This window comes from Colletotrichum paranaense, assembly GCF_030867605.1.
Source record: "Colletotrichum paranaense strain IMI 384185 chromosome Unknown Scaffold_1.1, whole genome shotgun sequence".
Lineage (NCBI taxonomy): Eukaryota > Fungi > Ascomycota > Sordariomycetes > Glomerellales > Glomerellaceae > Colletotrichum > Colletotrichum paranaense.
In genome coordinates this window covers 2376120-2395151 of record NW_026848959.1, presented here as the reverse complement: position 1 = coordinate 2395151, position 19032 = coordinate 2376120, and the positions used below count along the sequence as shown (strand labels likewise).

Genomic DNA, 19032 nt, shown 5'->3' with positions numbered 1-19032 from the left:
TTCGCAGCAATAGGCACGGAACGCTTTGCTATCTGACTACCCCGAGACGAACAAATCACACGGATTGTTTGGCTCTGCGGCACAACGCCGATCTCTGAATGTAGCATGTTGAGATATCGTATGGTACGAAAGGTGTGAAACCGGTACTGGGACTTGGCTCGGAGAGTTAATCTCGGGCCCACGACTAAGGTCCGGGCCGGTGGGGTTACCTCCGAAGCTCAGTCGGAGACATTTGCCTTGGCACAAGCGCCGGCGGACGCCCGCGGAAGCGCGAGGTTACATTTAAGAAGTTAGGACGACCTCCATTGCCCATCTTATCAACATCAAATATTCATTTTCAGAAATTCCACAGCGCGATTGAGGTTCTATAGGTTGAAGCTGGCGTGTGCCAGCCTTGCAAAACATGTTACAATAAGCTTGCGGGCCTTATGCAGGCCCTGTACACAAAATGGCTGTTATTCGATCTTCATACAACCGGCGGACCTCAGACCTAGGAGGAGGCCGCTCAGTGACAACAGATCATCTCGGAGTGTGAAATTGAGAAGTCTTTGAGACATCATCGTGACGCCGTAAGAGGCTGTTTGCACGATGAAACTTTGAGATCTCCACCTTTCGAGATATCGCTCGTCATTAAAAACATAATAGGCGCCATCAATTGCTAAAGCTTCTGATGTCGTAGAGCTCAGCCGAGCACCAACAAATTAACAAGACACATCCAAATATGCCTCTTGGTATTATTGACGCGAAACTTGGAAAGGATGCAGTTCTTACAGGGACCGTTCATCTTGTCAGAACATCTAGTACAAATGATTCAGACCACGACACCCCAAGCCGGGGTAGCATTCTCAAAAGAACTATTTACATGGTAATACCATGAGTAATCTCCATGATCGTCCCAAACATCATATTGACATCCGGGTAGGGAGTTGACACGGTCTTGGTCCCTCAACCATCCTTGAACGATCCAAATGACCCATTGGTGAGTCAAATTCTTCAACGTAAAGGATATGATTTCTCTGACGCACATGACGCGGGAAGCTCTGGAACAACTGGCAGAAGGAAGCCGCTTTTTGGGTTATCTTTTTCAACACCATCATCTTCGCTTCGCTTCCTGGTCCCATGCTTAGCCCGGCCACGTTTGCCCTTGCCCCCATCCTTGGCGTAAGCATCACAAAAGTTGCTGAGTTGTCTGGTTACCATCTCCTCGTTGTTGCGGCTATAGGGTTCGTTGTCCCTGGTTCCTACTAAAAGCCTTTTCTTTGCCTGAGCCTTGTTTTTAATATGCGCTTTGCCACAGGCCCTTGGTTTCGATCCTTGCACAGAAGTATGGAAAACGCCCGCAGTTTCTCTTCGCCGCCGTTACCGGAACCCTCGGCACCGCAGTTTGTATAGCAGGGTCTCAGAGGTTCCAGTATGACACAATATTCGCTGGTCGTATGATTCAAGGACTGGGTGCTACCGCTTGGGAGAGTTTAGCGCTTGCGGCAATTGGGGATTTATTCTATCTTCATGAGCGCGGCTGGAGGATCGCCATGATGGTCGCCTCGTCAGCTTGCACCGTTTCGATGACATCAATCGTCAGCGGAGTCATGGCAGAGCGCCTTGGTTACAATGTCCTGTTCATCGCCGAACTGCCATTCAACCTCGCGGGGCTCATCATGACAGTTGCTTTGCTCCCTGAAATGCAGTTCAAACGACCAGCTGTTACCCAGCAAGACATAGCTTCAAGTTCTCAATCCAACAGCGACGCGGAGACTATGGCCGTCAAAAGGCATCTCGACATCGACGTCACAGCAGCCAAGAACACCATCGCCGAGACTGGTGTGGTCACCGTCCCAAAGAAGACTTTGGCGCAGATGCTATCACCATGGTCTCGACAGACGTACACAGATAAGAACATCATTCGCTTGCTAGCTGAACTCTTCGTCAACTTCATTAACCCAGCTGTGCTTTGGATTCTGACCGTCAGTGCGGTTCTCAATGCTTGCTTTGTAGCATCCAGCTACATTCTATCTCAGATCTGGTCGATGCCACCTTACAACCTCAACATTGAGCAAAATGGCTTTTTCTGGGCTGGCGCACTGATTGGCGGTTTGTTTGCCATTCCTGTTGGCTCACTCTGCGACTGGTCTGCGATGATCATGTCGAAATGGAATGGCGGCGTCTATGAGGCAGAATTCCGAATCCCTGTCAACATACTTGGTGCCGCCCTGAGTGGGCTCGGTTGGTTCCTGCTCATGTGGGTGGTCGATCACCCCTCTACGAACGGGTACTTCCTAGGGGCTTTCTGCTTAGGCTGTATGGCTTTTAGTATTTCGGTTCCCTCGACTTCTGCTGGGCTTTATATCTTGTGAGAGTCATCTTTATCTTGGAAGATTGCGGGAATATCAAGCTAACGGCAGGGTGTTAGGGACACATTCCCACAACGATCCAGCGAGATTTTCATTGTACAGATGATGCTTAAGAACTTCTTGTTTTATTCTTTTTCCACATTCATCAATACGTGGACTACTGAAGCCGGGCCTGGGACTGTCTTTATGGTCCTAGGAACTGTCTCCCTCGGGCTTTTAACCACCTGCATTCCTATGTGTGAGTAGCAACAGGCTTTTCCCGGGTCTTATGAAGATTCTAATAGTCAATCTCAACAGACATCTTTGGAAAGTTGAACAGAAGATGGATAACCAGTCTCTATGCCAAACACCGCTTCCTCCGAGGACTTGCCGAATAGGAGAGCAAAGCAGTAGCACAAAGAATGATAAGACGCATTGAAGAAGGGCACATAGATACAGAAGACTGGAGGATATGTTTGACCGTGCCTCCGCCTGAAGCTAGGTTGAGAGATGGCACCATGGAAGAACTACCTAGAGGCTGTTTAGAACAGTTGCAAGGTGAATGAGGACACATTTTGCCGAGAAGTTGGGTTCACGTTGTCTCAATTTGCTACGTATTCAATATTCAGGAAGGCTTTGGCTCAATTTCTCTCCACACCGCTATGATGTTAGTGGTTATCCGTACGATTTGTTTTAAGGACTTAAATGAACTTTGCAAGCTCCAGTGGAATCTCAATCTAGACTCCAGGAGGCACGTATGAGTACTTATGCATGAAAGCATATCTACGATGATTACAACAACAAGATTTGTTACTCTCTTGTAAAAACACACTTCGATTCGTAACTATGTAGATCTCTTGTGGAAACGGACAACGACCTGGGGCAATTGGTTCATAGCGTATCTTCTTAGATCTCGTTCCCAGTCCATCTCGCCTTGATTGACGTGCTCCCAGTCCAAGGCCCACACCATCTTGGAGATCATCAGCTGCGCCTGCAAGAGCCCCGTCTTACGACCTATGCAGCCTCGGGTGCCGATACTGAAAGGCTGGAAAACAGAAAGCTTGTCATTTTCAAATTCTTTTCCATAATCTGGATGATCTCTCGGAAGCCATCTCTCCGGGTGAAATTCTCGTGGTTTCGCAAAGTAACGCTCCGAGTGGAAGACTGCCCAGAAGCTAGTTTGAACGCGGTACTAAATGCAGATGAGGGTTAGCGGAAATTGCTCTACACAACTAGATGCCAAGGTCTCAATATTACCCCTTTCGGAATGTAGTGGCCATCAACGAAACCGCCAGGGCTGATGCGAGGTAAACCGGAAGTGCCCTGAGTGGCTAGTCGAAGACCCTCGTTGATGACAGCATTGAGCCATACAATATTCTGCACATTGTCGGATTTGATGTCCTCGTAGGAAGTGAATCGATCCCGAATATTCATCTTTAGCTTTTCGAGTTTGTCTTGATGTATGCCGAGAAAATGTACTGACACCGTGAACATGTTGGAAGTGGCTTCGGCGTTGCCTATGACCACGTTCATGCTCTGTGCAACAAGAAAGTCGACTTCGGGCGGTTCTCCACCCTCTTTAATAAGAGATGACATGAAGTCTTCGTGTTCGAGGGAATCTCTGAGGCGGATTCGATCGTTGATATACTTACTGTTGATGCGCTGGAGTTTCGGCGCCACTGTCGCTAAGCTAGGACTTAAGGCAAGCAGCACGAACGGGTAAAGAAGGGGGAAGCGTGTAGAGACCTGGTTCACGGTGCCCCAGAAGCTCAACTTTGAAAATGTCTCAAGGAACTCTCCGGCTTTACCTATTATAGTTCGATTGTTCAGTGATTAGAAATTGCCTGTCATCTTTGATTTCCATAACTCACCCTTTTCTATGTTGCCGTAGTCATGTCCAAATGTCAAGTCACCGGCAAGATCCATGCTTAGCCACTCATTCCACTGGAAGGTCAGCCTGAGTTTGACCTAACCTCAAATGCATCCCCCTGCACTGATGTATTGCCACTTACCTCCGTCAAGTTGATAGGACCCCTTCGGCAAGCCTCATCGACCTTCCGAATGAATCGGTCGTAATGCTTATGCAAGACAGGTTCTTGCCATCGCTTGATCGCATTCATATTGAAGCTTGGTTCCATGGCCTTTCTGACATAACGATGGATTTTTGGATCTGTATCAGCAGCAAAACCCTTATGCTTTCCTGCAAGAGCTCCAAGCTCTTCGGTCTTCAAGAAAGCCTGCGCATCGTCCGTTTTTCCAGGCAACAAGACGTCTAGGATGAAGGATATCCTGTGAGCGTCTGATAGATGCAAAAATGTTCACAGAATACAAACTTACCAACTATCGGCTTGTACCCAAATATGGCGATCTCATTGGGTGCGATCCGTACGACATCGCCATACTCTTCAAACCCCTTCTCAACTGCCCATGGCCAGCGACCGCGTAGCCTACGCATTGTCAGACACCGGAATTAATCTATGGAGTGAAGTTTATTACCAGTAATACGCAAACCACAATTCGGAGACTGCAGCAATTCTAGGGCCAGGATACTTTGCATATGGATGTAGGGTCAGGCGGTATCCTATCAATAGGAGCCAATATGCTGTGAACTGGGTTATTCTTAGCGAAGTCCAAGCCGTGATTGGAGAGATCGTAGTCCTTGTGGACTAACCGATAAAGCGATGACTGAAAGCCATGAGCTGATTGATGCGTTTTTGAGATGTTCCATGGTAAACTCGCTTATTTTTTTCCCTGATATAGCATGGAGCTTGCTGAAGTTCATTTCCCTTGTCATCTTATCCATCGCTTTGGTGGTGACTTGGTTCTCGCCTAAAATCGCGAACCTTCGCAAAATGGAGCTGAAAGCAGTTGATCTTGCGGAGACTCTCAAATTTCTTCGAAGAACGATTTCTCTAAGACGCAGATAGTTGTGTGGCTGGATTGTAAATCATGGGGATCAAAGTTGACCTCGCGCCATCGAGGCACTACTGACGACAATCCTCATTGCAATAAAGGTCAATGCTTTAGGTCCCAATACTGTTTTTGTCCAATCTTGGCCCATACCTTTTGCTAGTGTAAATCCTGCGACCGAGTCATTTGGGAGTTTCGGCACGCGTGGTTGTGACCAGCTCGGAGGGCATCGGACGTCTCGGAGACAGCTCCGGCGTAGAGTCCGGCGTGAATGCACTGTTTCATATGACTTGAGCAGTAATTGCATTGCAATCAGCAGACTGGATTGCTGCTGGAAGAATGGCCCTTGGCTTCTAACCACAGGCCACAAGTACAGCCCTGTGCAAACCCAACTCCAGTCTGCAGCCCTCGCCAAAGAGATGCCTCAATGTCAGTCTGACAGGGACCACTTGAATTTTGTAAAGGCCTCTTGCTTGGTGAGCTGAATGGCTAGCCATCTGGGGCTCTGGTCTTAATTGAATTCCTATGGTCTAATCCGGGGGAGGGGGGTTAAGTGAATTGGTTGTTCGTAGAGCCCATTGAATTACGATAGCCACGAAGTCCTACGCTCGCCCCCGATGTCGATGAGATGTTGAGCCAAGTTTCAAAGAAGGAGACCAGACCGCAGTGACATTCCCGGATGTCATGTCCACAAAGTAACCAGACGCTTCCCTATCAGAAAGACAATGATAGAATTGCAATTCGTTCGCTGTGCCCTCAGCGCTAAGATCTAATCTTTCACAGTATTTTGACCGTTCCTCCGTTGGCGCATACGGCGCTCCCGGACACCCATCGACTCTTCTCACAGCAGAGCCAGCCAACAATTTCAGCAACATCATCTACTTCACCCAGCCTCCTATCCACGCTACAAGCTTCCATCTTAGACTTTATGAGTTGGCGGACAGGTTCGATATCAGGTAGTCCTTCGGGCAGCCCATTGGCTGTATCACCGGTCTTCGTGACTCCGACAATTAGTGAATTAACGGTTGTCCTCTCCATGCCAGCCCGCGTCCCCAGAGCATCCGCCCAGACCCTTGTCATGGACTCTAACGCTGCCTTACAGGCCCCGTAGAGCAATGTCACTGGAGCCGGCTGACTCTGGCGCGCTCCCTCAGACGAAATATTGACGATGCGGCTGTCTGGAACAAAGTGCGGTAACAAGGCCTGGATAAGTTGAACAGCGGTCGATATATTCCCTGTCAGCATGCGGCGCACATGTCCTTCATCAATGGCTTCAATTGGCATGGTCTCTTGCAGGGCAGCATTCTGTACCAAGATGTTGACAGCGCCACTGAAATGTTCCTTCACTGCAGCCACAATGTTGTCGCAACACTTGCTCGGCTCTGTGAGAGGTGCAACCACACCGAAAATTCGTGGAGTCGCATGGTTCTGGGGATTTCTCTCTTGGTAGAGCAACCTAATTTCCTCCTGCAAGGAGACGACATTCTTGAGTGAAGTCTCGCTGGAGCATGTCGCTAATATGTTTGAGCCCCGGGAAGCGAGGTGGAAGGCTATGCCGCGCCCTAGACCTCTCGAGGCGCCACTAAATAAGATCAGCTACGGTAAAATTCAGTGGCCTCGAATCTTTGCTGGAGCACCCAGCTTATTAAGTTACAGGTTCGAACTCACGTAACGATGGCAAACTTTCCTGCCAAGTCTTGTTCTTGGACAGATGGATTCGGGAGAGTGTATTTCATATTGACCGAATCGAAGAGAGTGTCTCCTGACGATGTTGCGACGGCTGGCATAAGCTACAGTATTCTTATGAGGGCGGAAACAGTGTGTTGTAAGCTTGAGTGCTGGAACAGCATCAGGTAAGTTGCGCATCCGCTCACGGGTCGAAAACCGAGTCTTTAGTACATATAGCGAAGGGGACCGCTGTGTTCCAATGGAGTTGTGTTAACTTGGTGGTGTGTGCCTCACTGTTTGAGTCAAGTTCGGAGAAGCGGAGGCGGGAGAAGAGGCACTTTTACCTAATCCAGTCCGGTTCGGAGAGGTGAAACATCCTGCTGGTTCGAAGGGCAGCGCATTGTAGTTGTAGCCAAGTTATGGCTCGAAAATGTAACCTTCAACATTAGGAACAGCGAGGCTTCTACGCTTCGACCAATTCTAGATATCTTTTGATCTTGTTTGTGTAGGATTTGTGTAGCCTTTGCGCGAAAACCTCTCCAAGAACAGAATCTTGTGTTAGGTACCTAATTTGAGAACGATTTACGTGGACAGCGGGAATGATGAAGAAGCTGAAAGACATCTTACTAAAAGGTCTATAACTCTAATAATACTATCTAATTCCTTTCCTGAAAATATGCGAGAGCCTCTTCAATTTTCTCCCTCATGAGGTGCACATGTCCCGGCATCGGCATCTCAAGATGGTCTGCATCAACAGACAAGCATTGTCCAACTTCTCCCACGTATTTGTCCCAACCATTAGGACCCAAGGCTCCCTCAGAGCCGCGCTTGTCAGGGAAGCCCCAGGCAAGAGCCCCTAAAGCTGGATCCTCCATGAACCCAGGATAGGCTTCTGCTGGAAATCCCATGCCCACCATCTCGTGCTTCAGTTCAGGCTTCCCCTCACAGCGGCCGCCCATACCCTTCTCTGCCCAAATAATGCTAGTCTTTTTGGGGCGCTGGTGGGAAGTCATGGGCTGCGGGTGGTAGGTTGCCACGGCTTTAAAAATCCCCAGCAGATGTTGCATCGGCGCAGATTCGGCCGTCGAATTCCAGAATGCGTCCTGTGCAGCCATCTTTTGGAACATTTGCCAGCCTATCTCAGGCTGGACTTTAACAAGACTAATTTCGGTCTTGGTGCGTGGTGAGCAAATGTCAATGATCAGTAGGCCATCGACTTGACGACCGAGGTCACCTAATTGACGGCAGACCTCATACCCGAGCATGCCGCCACCGGAGAAACCGCCAACGTACAGTGCGCCTTGAGGCCGAGACTCAATCACGGCATCAACAATCAACTTCGCGGCTCCTTCAATGCCAACCTCGGCGTTCATCTGCTCTGGGCAGCGAATGAAAGGCGAGTCAACACCATAAATTGCCGTCTTAGTGTTGAAGGGTGGCAGATGAATGTAGCTAGCAATCGTACCAGTTCCGTCGGCGATCATGTACAACGGCGTCTGATCTGGTTTCGAACGGCCGTGAAGTAGGATTACTCGCGCCTTCGGTGGTGGAGAGATTGTTTGCTGCTTCTCCGTCACAGAAGGCGAAACCGATTTATTTGGCAATAGTGATTCACTCTCCGGTATCGAAATTGAAGTAACGACTGGCTTTTCAACATCTTTCTGATCAAGCAATACCCAGTGAGAGGGGATCTCGGGTGTCGGGCAGCTAGTAGACAGACTTTCATCCGACATCTCCTCCTCACTGACAGACGGCGGAGAGGTCGATGCCTGTGAGGATGACGAGGAGTGAATAGTCTCGGTCGGTCCAATTGCATCGCCAAACGCCTTGCGCAGGTCACCAATCGTCGGATAGTCGATGAGAGTGGACACCGGAAGATCGATGCCGGTCTGCTTCTTGACAGCAGCGATAATCTCAATGGCCATGATGGAATCAACCCCAACATCTGCCGTAGCAGTGTCATCCGTGAGTTGCGCCGAGTCTGTGCCTGTCTCTCTTGAGATGCTCTCCAGAATAGAAGCAAAAACTTCATTCTGTGAGCTCAAACCCTCTTCAACTTTGGTCATCTCTGAGGCGTCTGAGCGACTGTAGGCATGCTTCTTGGCGGAAGGCTGTGGAGCCTTTACTGCCGCCACATTCGCGTTCGTCGGAAGTTGATAATCGCCAGGTGCTGCAACCGATACTCTTGTCTTTCCCAAAAGCCGGTCTAGAACAGTGTTGCTGACCTCGTGAAACCGCAAACCTGAACATTGCATCACCATCTCCGACGAGTCAGAGTCAAAGACCCAGACATCGCAAGTTGCAGAGTCCTCGGTTCTGCGTGAGACTCTGGCGAGAGTAAGGTATGATTTACCCGGCACTAGAGCTCCGGAATCTGGTAGCTCAACGCTCTCAAGATTGTCCATCATGAACGTGGTATCAGAGGCACGCGGTCGACTTGGATTGGCGTTAAGCACAAAACCCGCCAGGTGCACTAGGCTTTCGCCATGATATGGTGACGAGGTGAAGCAGGTTCCGATAGGATCAGAGCCCAGGACGATCTCTGCGGCAGCCTCCTGGAAATCATCGGAGACATATGCTCCTTTGACGCATTTGAAAGATGGAGAGTACCTGACTGTGTTTGAAAAGAGCGCGTAGAATATGTCTGGCTGGATCCTGTGGCCACGTCCCTCCTTGGCGCTCTTGATCACATCGTCCATCCTAGCCTGGATGAAGAATGATATCTTCTCCCAACCAGCCTTGATGAAGTCCGCCTCGCATATGGAGACTGTGCAGCTGCCCAGGGTTTGCTCAGATGAGTGAAAAGTTACTGTAGCAAGATCATTAGTGAGCTTCTTCACATTCGCAGTTGTGACAAGTTCCTCAGTCGATCCATTAACCTTCTTGCGCAGTGGACGCCGCAGTGAGAGATTGCGGATCGTCAGCGCAGGCTGCTTCATATCCCGCGTCATGCCCATGCCTTCGAACACGTGCTTGGCAACAGTAGAAGCAGCATCGCAGAACACGCTTCCGGGGCAAATTGCCATGTCGCGGATCCGATGGCCTTCGATGAGGGCATCCATCCCTGGATCGGCGATGAGGGCCCTGAAAGTAGCCTCGGACTCACTGCTCGTCGACCTCTCTGCAACAATGCTCTGCGCACATGTAGATATTTGCTTCGGGCCGACCTGGGAATCAGCCGCGAGGCTTCCGCGTACCCCGTCGCCCTTCTCGGTGTAAGTGATCCAGAAATCTTGCAAGTCCCACGCGTACGTCGGGAGCGTCAACAGCTGGACGCCGCTTGAGTAAGGGCGATATAGTCGGAGCCAGTCGATCTCTAAACCTTGATCGTAAAGCTTCGCAAGACATTTTGTGATAGACATCCAATTGTCAGCATACTTGTCGAGCGTCGACATGATGGAGCCGGAAGACACGGCAGAACCCAAGGTTGCCTGTACAAAGGAACCGCAGACTTGGCTTGGACCATGTTCGACCCATACCACATCACCTAGATGTTCCTTGACAGCCGCAATAGTGTCTGTGAACTGCACTCTCTGACGAGTTTGCTGGCCCATATAGATTGCATCAAAGGTTCCGGAGGAATCAACAATCTTCGCAAGCAGAGTAGAAGCAACTGGGATCCTGGGCGGCGAGTACGTTACTCCTCGAGCGAGAGTGACGAATTGATCCAGAATGGGATCCATTTGGAAGGAATGAAAGGCGTATGGTACCGGTAGCAACTTTGGACGGAATTCTGCCATGTCCGCTGCAAGCTGCTCAACATCATCCTGCAATCCACCGACAACGGTGGTGCGTGGACTGTTAGAGCAAGATATCGAACAGATTCCGTCTTTTCTGGCATCAATATAGTCCTGAGTGACCTCAAGGGATGCAGCTACTGCTAACACTAGAGGCGCCAGCGAGTTAGTAGTTATCCTTCCGGCGTACTGCTTCGAGCTCGAGTCTACTTACTTGCACAAGCACCAGTCTCGCATAATTCGCTGAGCAACTCTGCACGTTTCCCGACCAGATACAGCACATCGGTCAAAGAGAGTACGCCAGCAACGTGAAGAGCGGCATATTCGCCGAGGGAGTGGCCCATAACAACGGACGGCACAATGCCAGCTTCTGAACGCCACACAGAAGCCAAGGCAATCTCCAAAGTCAAGACGGCAAGCTGGATCTGGGCAGAGAGCTTCGTGGATGTGTCAGTGGCACGCTTCGTGATGATGTCCAAGAACGATGGGAAGCCATAATCAGCGCAAATTTTGACGCAGTGATCAACCACTTCCCGGAAGACATGACTTGTCTTGTACAGCTCACTGCCCATGCCGCCATAATGGGAACCCTGACCGGTGAAAACGAAGACAACCTGCTTGGAAACGGAAGGCTTGATCTTTGTGACATCACTCTGGGCATCAATGTCTGATCTCAATTTGGCAATGAGTTCTAATGTCGATGATGCGGTGTATGTGGATCTGAGCGAGTGATGCGTTCGCCTTGCGGTAGTTGTGTAAGCAACGTCTTGAATACGGACGGTGGGATTCGCCTGAAGATATTGAAGAAGCCTGCGTTGGTTGGAACGCAGCGATACTTGCGTCTTAGCGGACGTGACAATGACGTGGTTCGACCACGGTACTTGCACGCCCTCGTCCACGGACCACGTAGGTCTATAGTCCTCGATAAGCAGACAAGCGTTACCACCCGCTGCGTCGAAGTTGTTCAGCATCACCCGTCTCGTGTTCTTTCCCACAGGCTTAAAATCCCTCGCCTCGGAGAGGATCGACATCTTGGAGTCTTCAAGCGAAGGGAACTTAGGGTTCAGCTTCTGAGGCATGCCTGCTTGTGGGGGAATTGTATCGTTTTGGAACATCAGGACACACTTGAGCAACGATGATATCCCAGCAGCCTGTTTGAAATCTCATTAGTTCAAAGAATCCCTAATTGGCAACATTCGGGTGGTCTTACGGCTTCGCTGTGGCCAATATTGGCCTTGATAGATCCGACTATCAAAGGATCGCCACGACGACGTTTGAAGACGTTGGACACCGCACCTATCTCAGCGGGATCACCAATCTGGGTTCCAGTCCCGTGCATCTCGACATAAGATATCTCGTCTGGAAGGACGCCAGATCGCCTCAAGACCTGGCGGTAAAGCCGTTCTTGCGCGCCGGCATCCGAGGTCGTGATGGACGGAGAATTCCCGCTATGGTTTCTCCCTGAGCCCCCAATGACAGCAAGAATATTGTCATTGTGGGCGATGGCATCGTCGAGTCTCTTGAGCACCACACATCCGACGAAGTCAGCTCGACAATAGCCATCGGCGTCCTCGCGGAATGGCTTGCAATTGCCAGTGTTGGATAAGATACCAGATTTGCTGAGACTCGTCCAGGAATGAGGATATCCGACGACATTTGCAGCACCAGAGACAGCCATGTCGATATCGCCTGATGTTAAGCTCATGCAGGCGAGATGGATGGAAGATGAAGTTGACGCGCATGCCGAATCTAAAGAATACGTTGGTCCCTCCCAGTTCATCTGGAAGGCAAGACGGCCAGCTCCGAATGCTCTCTGTGCTCCCTGCAGTGTATATGCATCACATCCCTTCAAATGATGTGCCATAGCATTCCAGTCATCGTTGCTTTGTCCGTAAAAGACACCAATTCTATTCGGGTCAATATCCCTGGTCTTGCCGTCAGAATACCCAGCTGTCTCAAGAGCCTCATATGAACTCATGAGGAATTGTCGATGGCCAGGGTCCATAAACATTGCCTCTCTAGGAGAGATGCGGAAGAACCGAGCATCGAACTCTCCGGGCTTCTTCATGAAGCAACCGTATCGAGCCGCCGTCGTGCATTTGACGCCATCGTGGCTATGCTCTGCTGCGAAGAACTCATCGAGGTCAAACCGATCCGGAGGGATTTTTTGATGGAGATCTTGACCAGTCATGAGAACATTCCAGAACTCATCTAGGTCATCACTGCCAGGGCCTCTTCCAGCCATGCCAACAATTGCTATGCGATCAGACGGTCGATCTTGCTGATTCCTCTTGTTGGCGCCTATTTCATGCTGGACACTGATTGTTCTTCCCTGTTGTTTCAATGCTGTTGTAAGGTAGGAAGTGTGACTGCTGGTGCCGATGACTTTGATGTCGACTTGCTGGCAAGATCCAAGATGCTTATTCATTTCGGCAACGACCTCTACGATGTCCAGAGGCTGAGACACAGATTGCGAAACCGCGGTTCGTAGCAAATCGCCAAACGTCTCATATGTAGCTGACGGATCGTCGGTACCCCAGACTCTGTGTTGTGAGTCGAGCTGACTTTTGACAAGAGCAGACTCCCCAACCACATAGTCTAGGTCAGCTGAGGTCATTGGAATAGCGTGTTGAAGGGATCTTATATTAAGCTTGTTTCTTGGGAGGCCACTGACAGCGGGGCACTCGTTCAGAAACTGCTCCAGGATGGATGGTGGACCGATGATGCTAGCCCAGCGGTCTCCAGTGACACCAACTTGTGCCTTCTTCGCGGTTGGAATGCCCTTTCAAGCCGGTTAGCAGATCCATTCAAGGAGGCTTCTTTATAATGAGGATTTAGAACTTACTAGGTTCGTCTGGAATTGCTCCAGAGCAGAGCGAAGGTCCTCGTTTGAGATCCCTAGGACGGCCCAACCCCATGTTCCAGAGCGATCTTCTGTGGCTCTTGACTGGATGTAGCAAAATTTGCAGACCCTACACAAGAGACCGGCCGCCTCAAGACAGCCGGCGTAGAGAGTATCAAAGTCCTTGGCAGCTGCCAACGGTGATAGGCTCATAAGACCTCCTGAAATGCCTAGCCACTCGGGTCCGTCATCAGACTTTGCTAAGAGACTGGGTTCACGCCTGATGCATCTGTGAAATCTATGTCAGTATGTTGTACTTGGATATCATTGAGGATTTGGGACATACTGGAGGAGCATTGCTGCTCTCATTGTATAGATGAGGATTGCATTAGCAACGCCAGTCTCGTCGACTGAGTGGCGGTATTTCTCAGCCAATTCGTAGATGCTTGAAAAGTCTCCGAGACTGTCTGTGATTGCGCTTTCGAAGTTTTTGAGCTCAGATTTGACCTTCTTGAAGAGATCACTCATAAAAGCCTGAAGCCATGGCGCCAGGCCAGCCTGCTTCATGATGTAGTCGATGCCATCGACCCACGGATCGGTCTGATCACCAAAAAATAGAATAGTCTTCTGTGAGTCTGCCATCTTGGGCATCAATAATGGAAAGAAACTACTGCCGCTCCTGAAGTCATATGAGAGAAGCGTTTTTCATTTGCAGCGCCAAAAGAATCGCTTTGATGGGTGAAGTAGCTAGTACGACACAACCGGCCTTTTGCAACATCCGAGATAAGGAGCTACGATGATATTCATGTGTATCTGTAGTTTCTCTCAATTGCCGGAGACCTTGAGTTGTAATTCAAGACAGCCATCTCATTATCGCCGACAGACTCAATTATCTGTCAACATCTAGTGACCCTGATACGTAAGAGTGTCCACGAGAGGTAGAGCCCGTACGGATACCGATGTCCCAATTAGGAAAGTGACCTGGAACTGGTAGGGAGTATCGTTCTGTTGTCTTCATGAAACCTCCGATTGGACCAAGGTTTCTGAGAATCATGGTTCAGGTTGAGACAGCCAGCCGACGGCGATTCCCGAACGCCCGTATGTGGCTCGAGAGGTGGCCAAGGCCTGGCTCCGGACTCCTCCGCCGGGCACCAGCCAGGTTGGTGCTCGTACAGAGAAAGTGGTGACGCGGCGAAACTAGAATATCGATGCTTAACATGGCAAATATGATCTGCATCGGCCATAAGCAAAGTCAATGTTCCAGAATCCGAAGCGAGAGGCTGAATGGCGCCCGAGCCTGCGGAACGCCTCAGCTTATGGGACGCCAAGACCTCCCGTCATCCGTACTTGGATCTTGATTCTCAGTCAAGCATTAGGTTTCCAATGAGAGTGAGGCATATGCTGGTCAGCCAATGATCATTTACTAGCGAAATGAAGACGAGTCATTCACCTACGAACATGCTACGTCTCCAAGCACGCAACAATGATATGCGGCCAGCTAACCTAAAATGCCGGCTCATTATGCTTGTGGTTCACTTTGGTGAGGCACCTTACCACTCGAATTACGTGCCGGAGACAGCTGATATGTTGCCGGAGGAGAAGTCCGTGAGATCGGAGACCAATGTTTGTCCTGCTATGAATCAGAAATGCCTCTCTACCGTACCCTATCAGATCTCAGCCTATAGTTTCTGAGACAAGCCGTGGGCAGGTCATACCTAGACTCTCATCATTCGGTTTCTGTTCGTCCTTAACCCTTGGCCACCAAGTTACGGTGCACCGACATCTTGGTTTAACATGCCGGTTGAGTTGGCTGGAAAGACGCCGGAGTCGATCGACACAACATTTTGGAGACGCGGTGCCAAGTTTCAGATCCGAAAAGCTCTCCCGCATGGTGTGCGGATTCAGTTGCTGATACGGTACCAGAGCGATTGAAGATGAGAACGCGTGGCAAGAGAGCGAAAGCCTCCGTCAAGCATGAAGGACAGCGAATTTAGCCAGTTCAAACATATCCAACGTGTCCAAATGCAGCTTGATGTTATCTTGCGAAAGGGTCCTGTGCCATTTGTTCGTTTTGTTCGTGCTCACCTACCTCACCTCAACTGAATAAAATTGGCAATCCGCGGTTATCATCTTCAATCAATAAGTTCTACAGGGGCAAAGAACTTGCGACGTGTTGCATGCACGACCTTTTGTCTCTTGATCCTTATTCACGATGTCTTTCTTCTCATGCATTGCTGAACTTGAAGGGGTCAGCCGCTGGGCGGTCTTGATATCCGGCCTGGTGAGATACCGCAAGCACTCCAGGTCTATACTTGGCTGACAGAATTAGTTTGCGGCGTACTTGTCCTGTTTAGCGGTCTACAGGGCTTTCTTTCATCCGCTCAATAAATATCCAGGTCCAATTCTGAACCGCTTGACAAACCTTCCGTTTGTGATTGCAGGAGTGAAAGGGCAGCTGCCATTCTATGCAGAATCCTTGTTCAAGAAGTACGGCCCAGTCGTCAGAATGGGGCCCAATAACCTGGGCTTCATCGAAGAAAACGCCTGGAAGGACATCTACGGCATGCGTCGTCGCGGCCAATTTGAGAAAGCATACGAGTACTACCGTGAAGGACCGGAAGGACCCATTAGCTTGCTCAACGCTGGGCCCGATGAACATGCGAGACTACGCAAGTGGGTTTCACCGTATTTTTCGGATCGTGGCATGAAGGAGCAAGAACCGATGATCGGCGGTTACGTTGACTTGCTTCTCAAGCGACTTCATGAGAACTGCGATGATGGTACCCGCGCGCTTGATCTCCGTGACTGGTGTGAGTGCTGGGATTACATCTGCCGAAGTTCCGTCTGATGCTAACATTAGGCTGTCAGTTAACTTCTGCACCTTCGACATCCTTGGCGAACTTGCTTTCTCCAGCTCTTTTGGATGCCTCGAGTCAGCAGAATATCATCCCTGGGTAAAGATCATTGCATTTCAGCAGAAAGAGATTGAGTGGATCGGTGAGCTGAACCGGCAGGGATTGAGGTTTATCACAGCTATCATCATGAAGGTACTCGCCAAGAACAAGTTGGAATTTATGGGTTACACGATTCAGAAGTTACAAAGTCGCATTCAGTCGGGTAAACAAGCAGATATCATTGAGTCCCTGCTCAATAACAAAGAAGGAATGGTACGTTCTATTCTTTTCTCGCCCCTGATTTTGCTCAGTGTTGGACGTGCAATCATATTGTCTCAGATACCAGAGCAGAGCGAGACTAATCAGAGAGAGCAGAAGCTTGACATGGATCGCCTTGTCCAGAATTCGACGCTTCTCATCGCGGCTGGGTCAGAGACCACAGCGACGCTGCTCACGGCAACTTCGTTCCTTCTGCTATCGAATCCTGAAGCATATCAGAAAGTTGTAGAAGAGGTCAGATCTTCATTTTCTGATCCGTCAGACATTACTCTTCTATCCGTCAACAAACTCCCTTACATGTTGGCCTGCCTGGACGAGGCGCTGCGCGTGTTCCCGGTAGTTCCTTCTTGGTTGCCCCGACGAGTCACGCATGGTACCGCTATCATTGATGGCAATATCGTACCCGAAGGTGTAAGTGACCTCTCTACTGAGTAATGCCCTGCTTCATTCCCAGCAAAGCTCTGACTCTCTTCATTCTAACACAGTGTCTTGTCGCTACTTGGCAGTGGGCGATGTATCATAACGAACTGAACTTTACTAAACCCTTAGAATATCATCCCGAGCGTTTCCTCGGAGATCCGAGCTTCTCGAAGGATAGGCTGGACGCATTCCAACCATTCAGCATGGGCCACGCAGACTGTGTCGGTCGCAACCTCGCATACTCTGAGATGCGTCTTATCCTAGCAAGGATTTTGTTCAGCTTCGATCTGAAGCTAGCGGACGAGGGCAGTGACTGGATAAAGGGTCAAAAAGTTTATATCGTATGGCAAAAGCCGTCTTTAAATGTGTATCTCAAGCCAGTCAAGCGATGAGGCAAACCTTCATCCAGCCTCGAAGCTTGTGGCAAAACAAAGCCGTGCACGTAGTGGAGGCTTTCCACACATTATGTATGTACTTCGTAGGCATATTGCAACCAAACACGGAAGGTGGGCAGCATGCACATAAGCCTGGCGGAACCATGAATACCCATCAGAGCATCTTATCTCCTCATAATTTGTGCAAATACAATGCATCAGTCCGAGGTCCTAGGCTTGAAACGACCCTTCGTATAACTTTGACTGCGGGGAAGACCCTGACATTGTTGGAGTACCTTCCACTGAGACTTGTCCTAAGGCTGAAGCAGGCCTTGTTCTGGCTATTGCTCAATGCTGTCGGTGGCAGACATTCTGCCAAGAAACTTTTGACCGTAGGAGACTTTATTTCTGCGACGCGGCTGGTGCATTATGTGAACTGCGTTGAGGCGAAGCGCGGAAGAGGGCCCTGCAGTGGGATGCCGCTGAAGGCTTGTGTTTGTCGAATATTATCCGCCGTCTTGTTTGTTCGCAAGAGCCCTCTATCCGAAGTTGATACTTTGCTAGATCATGTTAATTAGGTTCTAATACCTCGCAACTGTATTCGGGTTTGCTTTTTAGCCGCCTAACCTGTAAGGTATGCGATCAACCATCAAATTTCTACATTGCCCAAGATCACGTTGTCCTCACTATTCGCACCATGAAATGATATTCGTTGCTCTGAGATATGTTATAGAGACCAGGTCTAGCTACATCGCTTAATCCTGTCGCGTAGCAGCTTCTACGCGTCTATAACTCTGACTCGTCTCAAATTTTGTCATGTCAACTGAAAGTGGCCGGGCCAGAAACAATGACAGGCCCTGCCGTCAAAACTCCCCGGGATGCCAAGATTAAATCTCCGCATGTTCTAACTGCCCTATCGGCCAGTGGGGCATTCACGCGCCGCTCATGCTTTATTGGGCCATGCCAACAGACTTCAGAGGTTGAAACTATATTGACACACTACTAAGATGCCATTTTACCGACGAGACAGGTTCACGCTAATTTTCTGCCGTTTCTAGAATATTGCCGGCCCTCCATCCCTGACCGGTAGCCAGTCGTCGGTTCATCGGCGGATTGGCTTTGTCTAAAGCGATGTCTTGTTACCCAAAAAGACTAACACAAGCCGTCGCAATCTCGATTCGAATTCCATCGATCTTAGCCGCACTCTCAACTTCGACTCATTGAACAATGGCAACCGCAACTCAGTCTCTGCCTATTGAAGACTTTCAGTTTGACTTTGATATGCCTCGGACGACTTGTCATGAAGGCGACTCTAGGGAAGTGAAGAACTCAACAACCTCAACTAAACGGCGCCGCGGCCCGCTTACCCGCAACGCCTGCAAACACTGTCGGATTAAAAAGGTGCGCGGAGTTCGGCCTTTCTTTCTGAATATATTGATCACAAAAAGTATGACAGATAACTAACGTTGCTTGTAAACTTGTAGCTGAAATGCAGCGGCGAGAAACAAGGATGCGGTCGGTGCAGAGCCAACGGCTTCGACTGCCATTATGAAACCTCGAATCCCAATTCAAAGAGGC

General features: G+C 49.7%; 5 protein-coding genes across 5 annotated transcripts; 2 read left to right on the top strand and 3 right to left on the bottom strand.

Moving 5' to 3' along the window:
• Positions 1-721: 721 nt before the first annotated feature.
• On the top strand, positions 722-2728 carry CPAR01_00872 (uncharacterized protein; the record flags this gene model as incomplete). Its single annotated transcript, XM_060485162.1, has 6 exons — positions 722-865; positions 923-979; positions 1039-1223; positions 1298-2350; positions 2411-2589; positions 2649-2728. 6 exons carry the CDS (start codon positions 722-724, stop codon positions 2726-2728), a joined length of 1698 nt encoding a protein of 565 aa, XP_060356019.1.
• Positions 2729-3174: 446 nt separating this feature from the next.
• Positions 3175-5241, bottom strand: CPAR01_00871 (cytochrome P450; the record flags this gene model as incomplete). Its single annotated transcript, XM_060485161.1, has 7 exons — positions 3175-3522; positions 3588-4138; positions 4202-4274; positions 4343-4602; positions 4668-4777; positions 4827-4939; positions 5002-5241. Coding segments are annotated over 7 exons (1695 nt in total), but the record flags the coding sequence as incomplete, so codon positions are not given.
• A 776-nt stretch (positions 5242-6017) lies between these two features.
• CPAR01_00870 (3-oxoacyl-(acyl-carrier-protein) reductase) lies at positions 6018-7027 on the bottom strand (the record flags this gene model as incomplete). Its single annotated transcript, XM_060485160.1, has 2 exons — positions 6018-6822; positions 6909-7027. The coding sequence occupies 2 exons, from the start codon at positions 7025-7027 to the stop codon at positions 6018-6020; spliced, it is 924 nt and encodes a 307-aa protein (XP_060356017.1).
• Positions 7028-7564: 537 nt separating this feature from the next.
• CPAR01_00869 (beta-ketoacyl synthase domain-containing protein) lies at positions 7565-14129 on the bottom strand (the record flags this gene model as incomplete). Its single annotated transcript, XM_060485159.1, has 5 exons — positions 7565-10794; positions 10860-11796; positions 11856-13427; positions 13491-13776; positions 13834-14129. The coding sequence occupies 5 exons, from the start codon at positions 14127-14129 to the stop codon at positions 7565-7567; spliced, it is 6321 nt and encodes a 2106-aa protein (XP_060356016.1).
• Positions 14130-15993: 1864 nt separating this feature from the next.
• On the top strand, positions 15994-17472 carry CPAR01_00868 (cytochrome P450; the record flags this gene model as incomplete). The annotated part of the gene is made up of 4 exons (XM_060485158.1): positions 15994-16297; positions 16356-16654; positions 16721-17071; positions 17146-17472. 4 exons carry the CDS (start codon positions 15994-15996, stop codon positions 17470-17472), a joined length of 1281 nt encoding a protein of 426 aa, XP_060356015.1.
• Positions 17473-19032: the final 1560 nt, after the last annotated feature.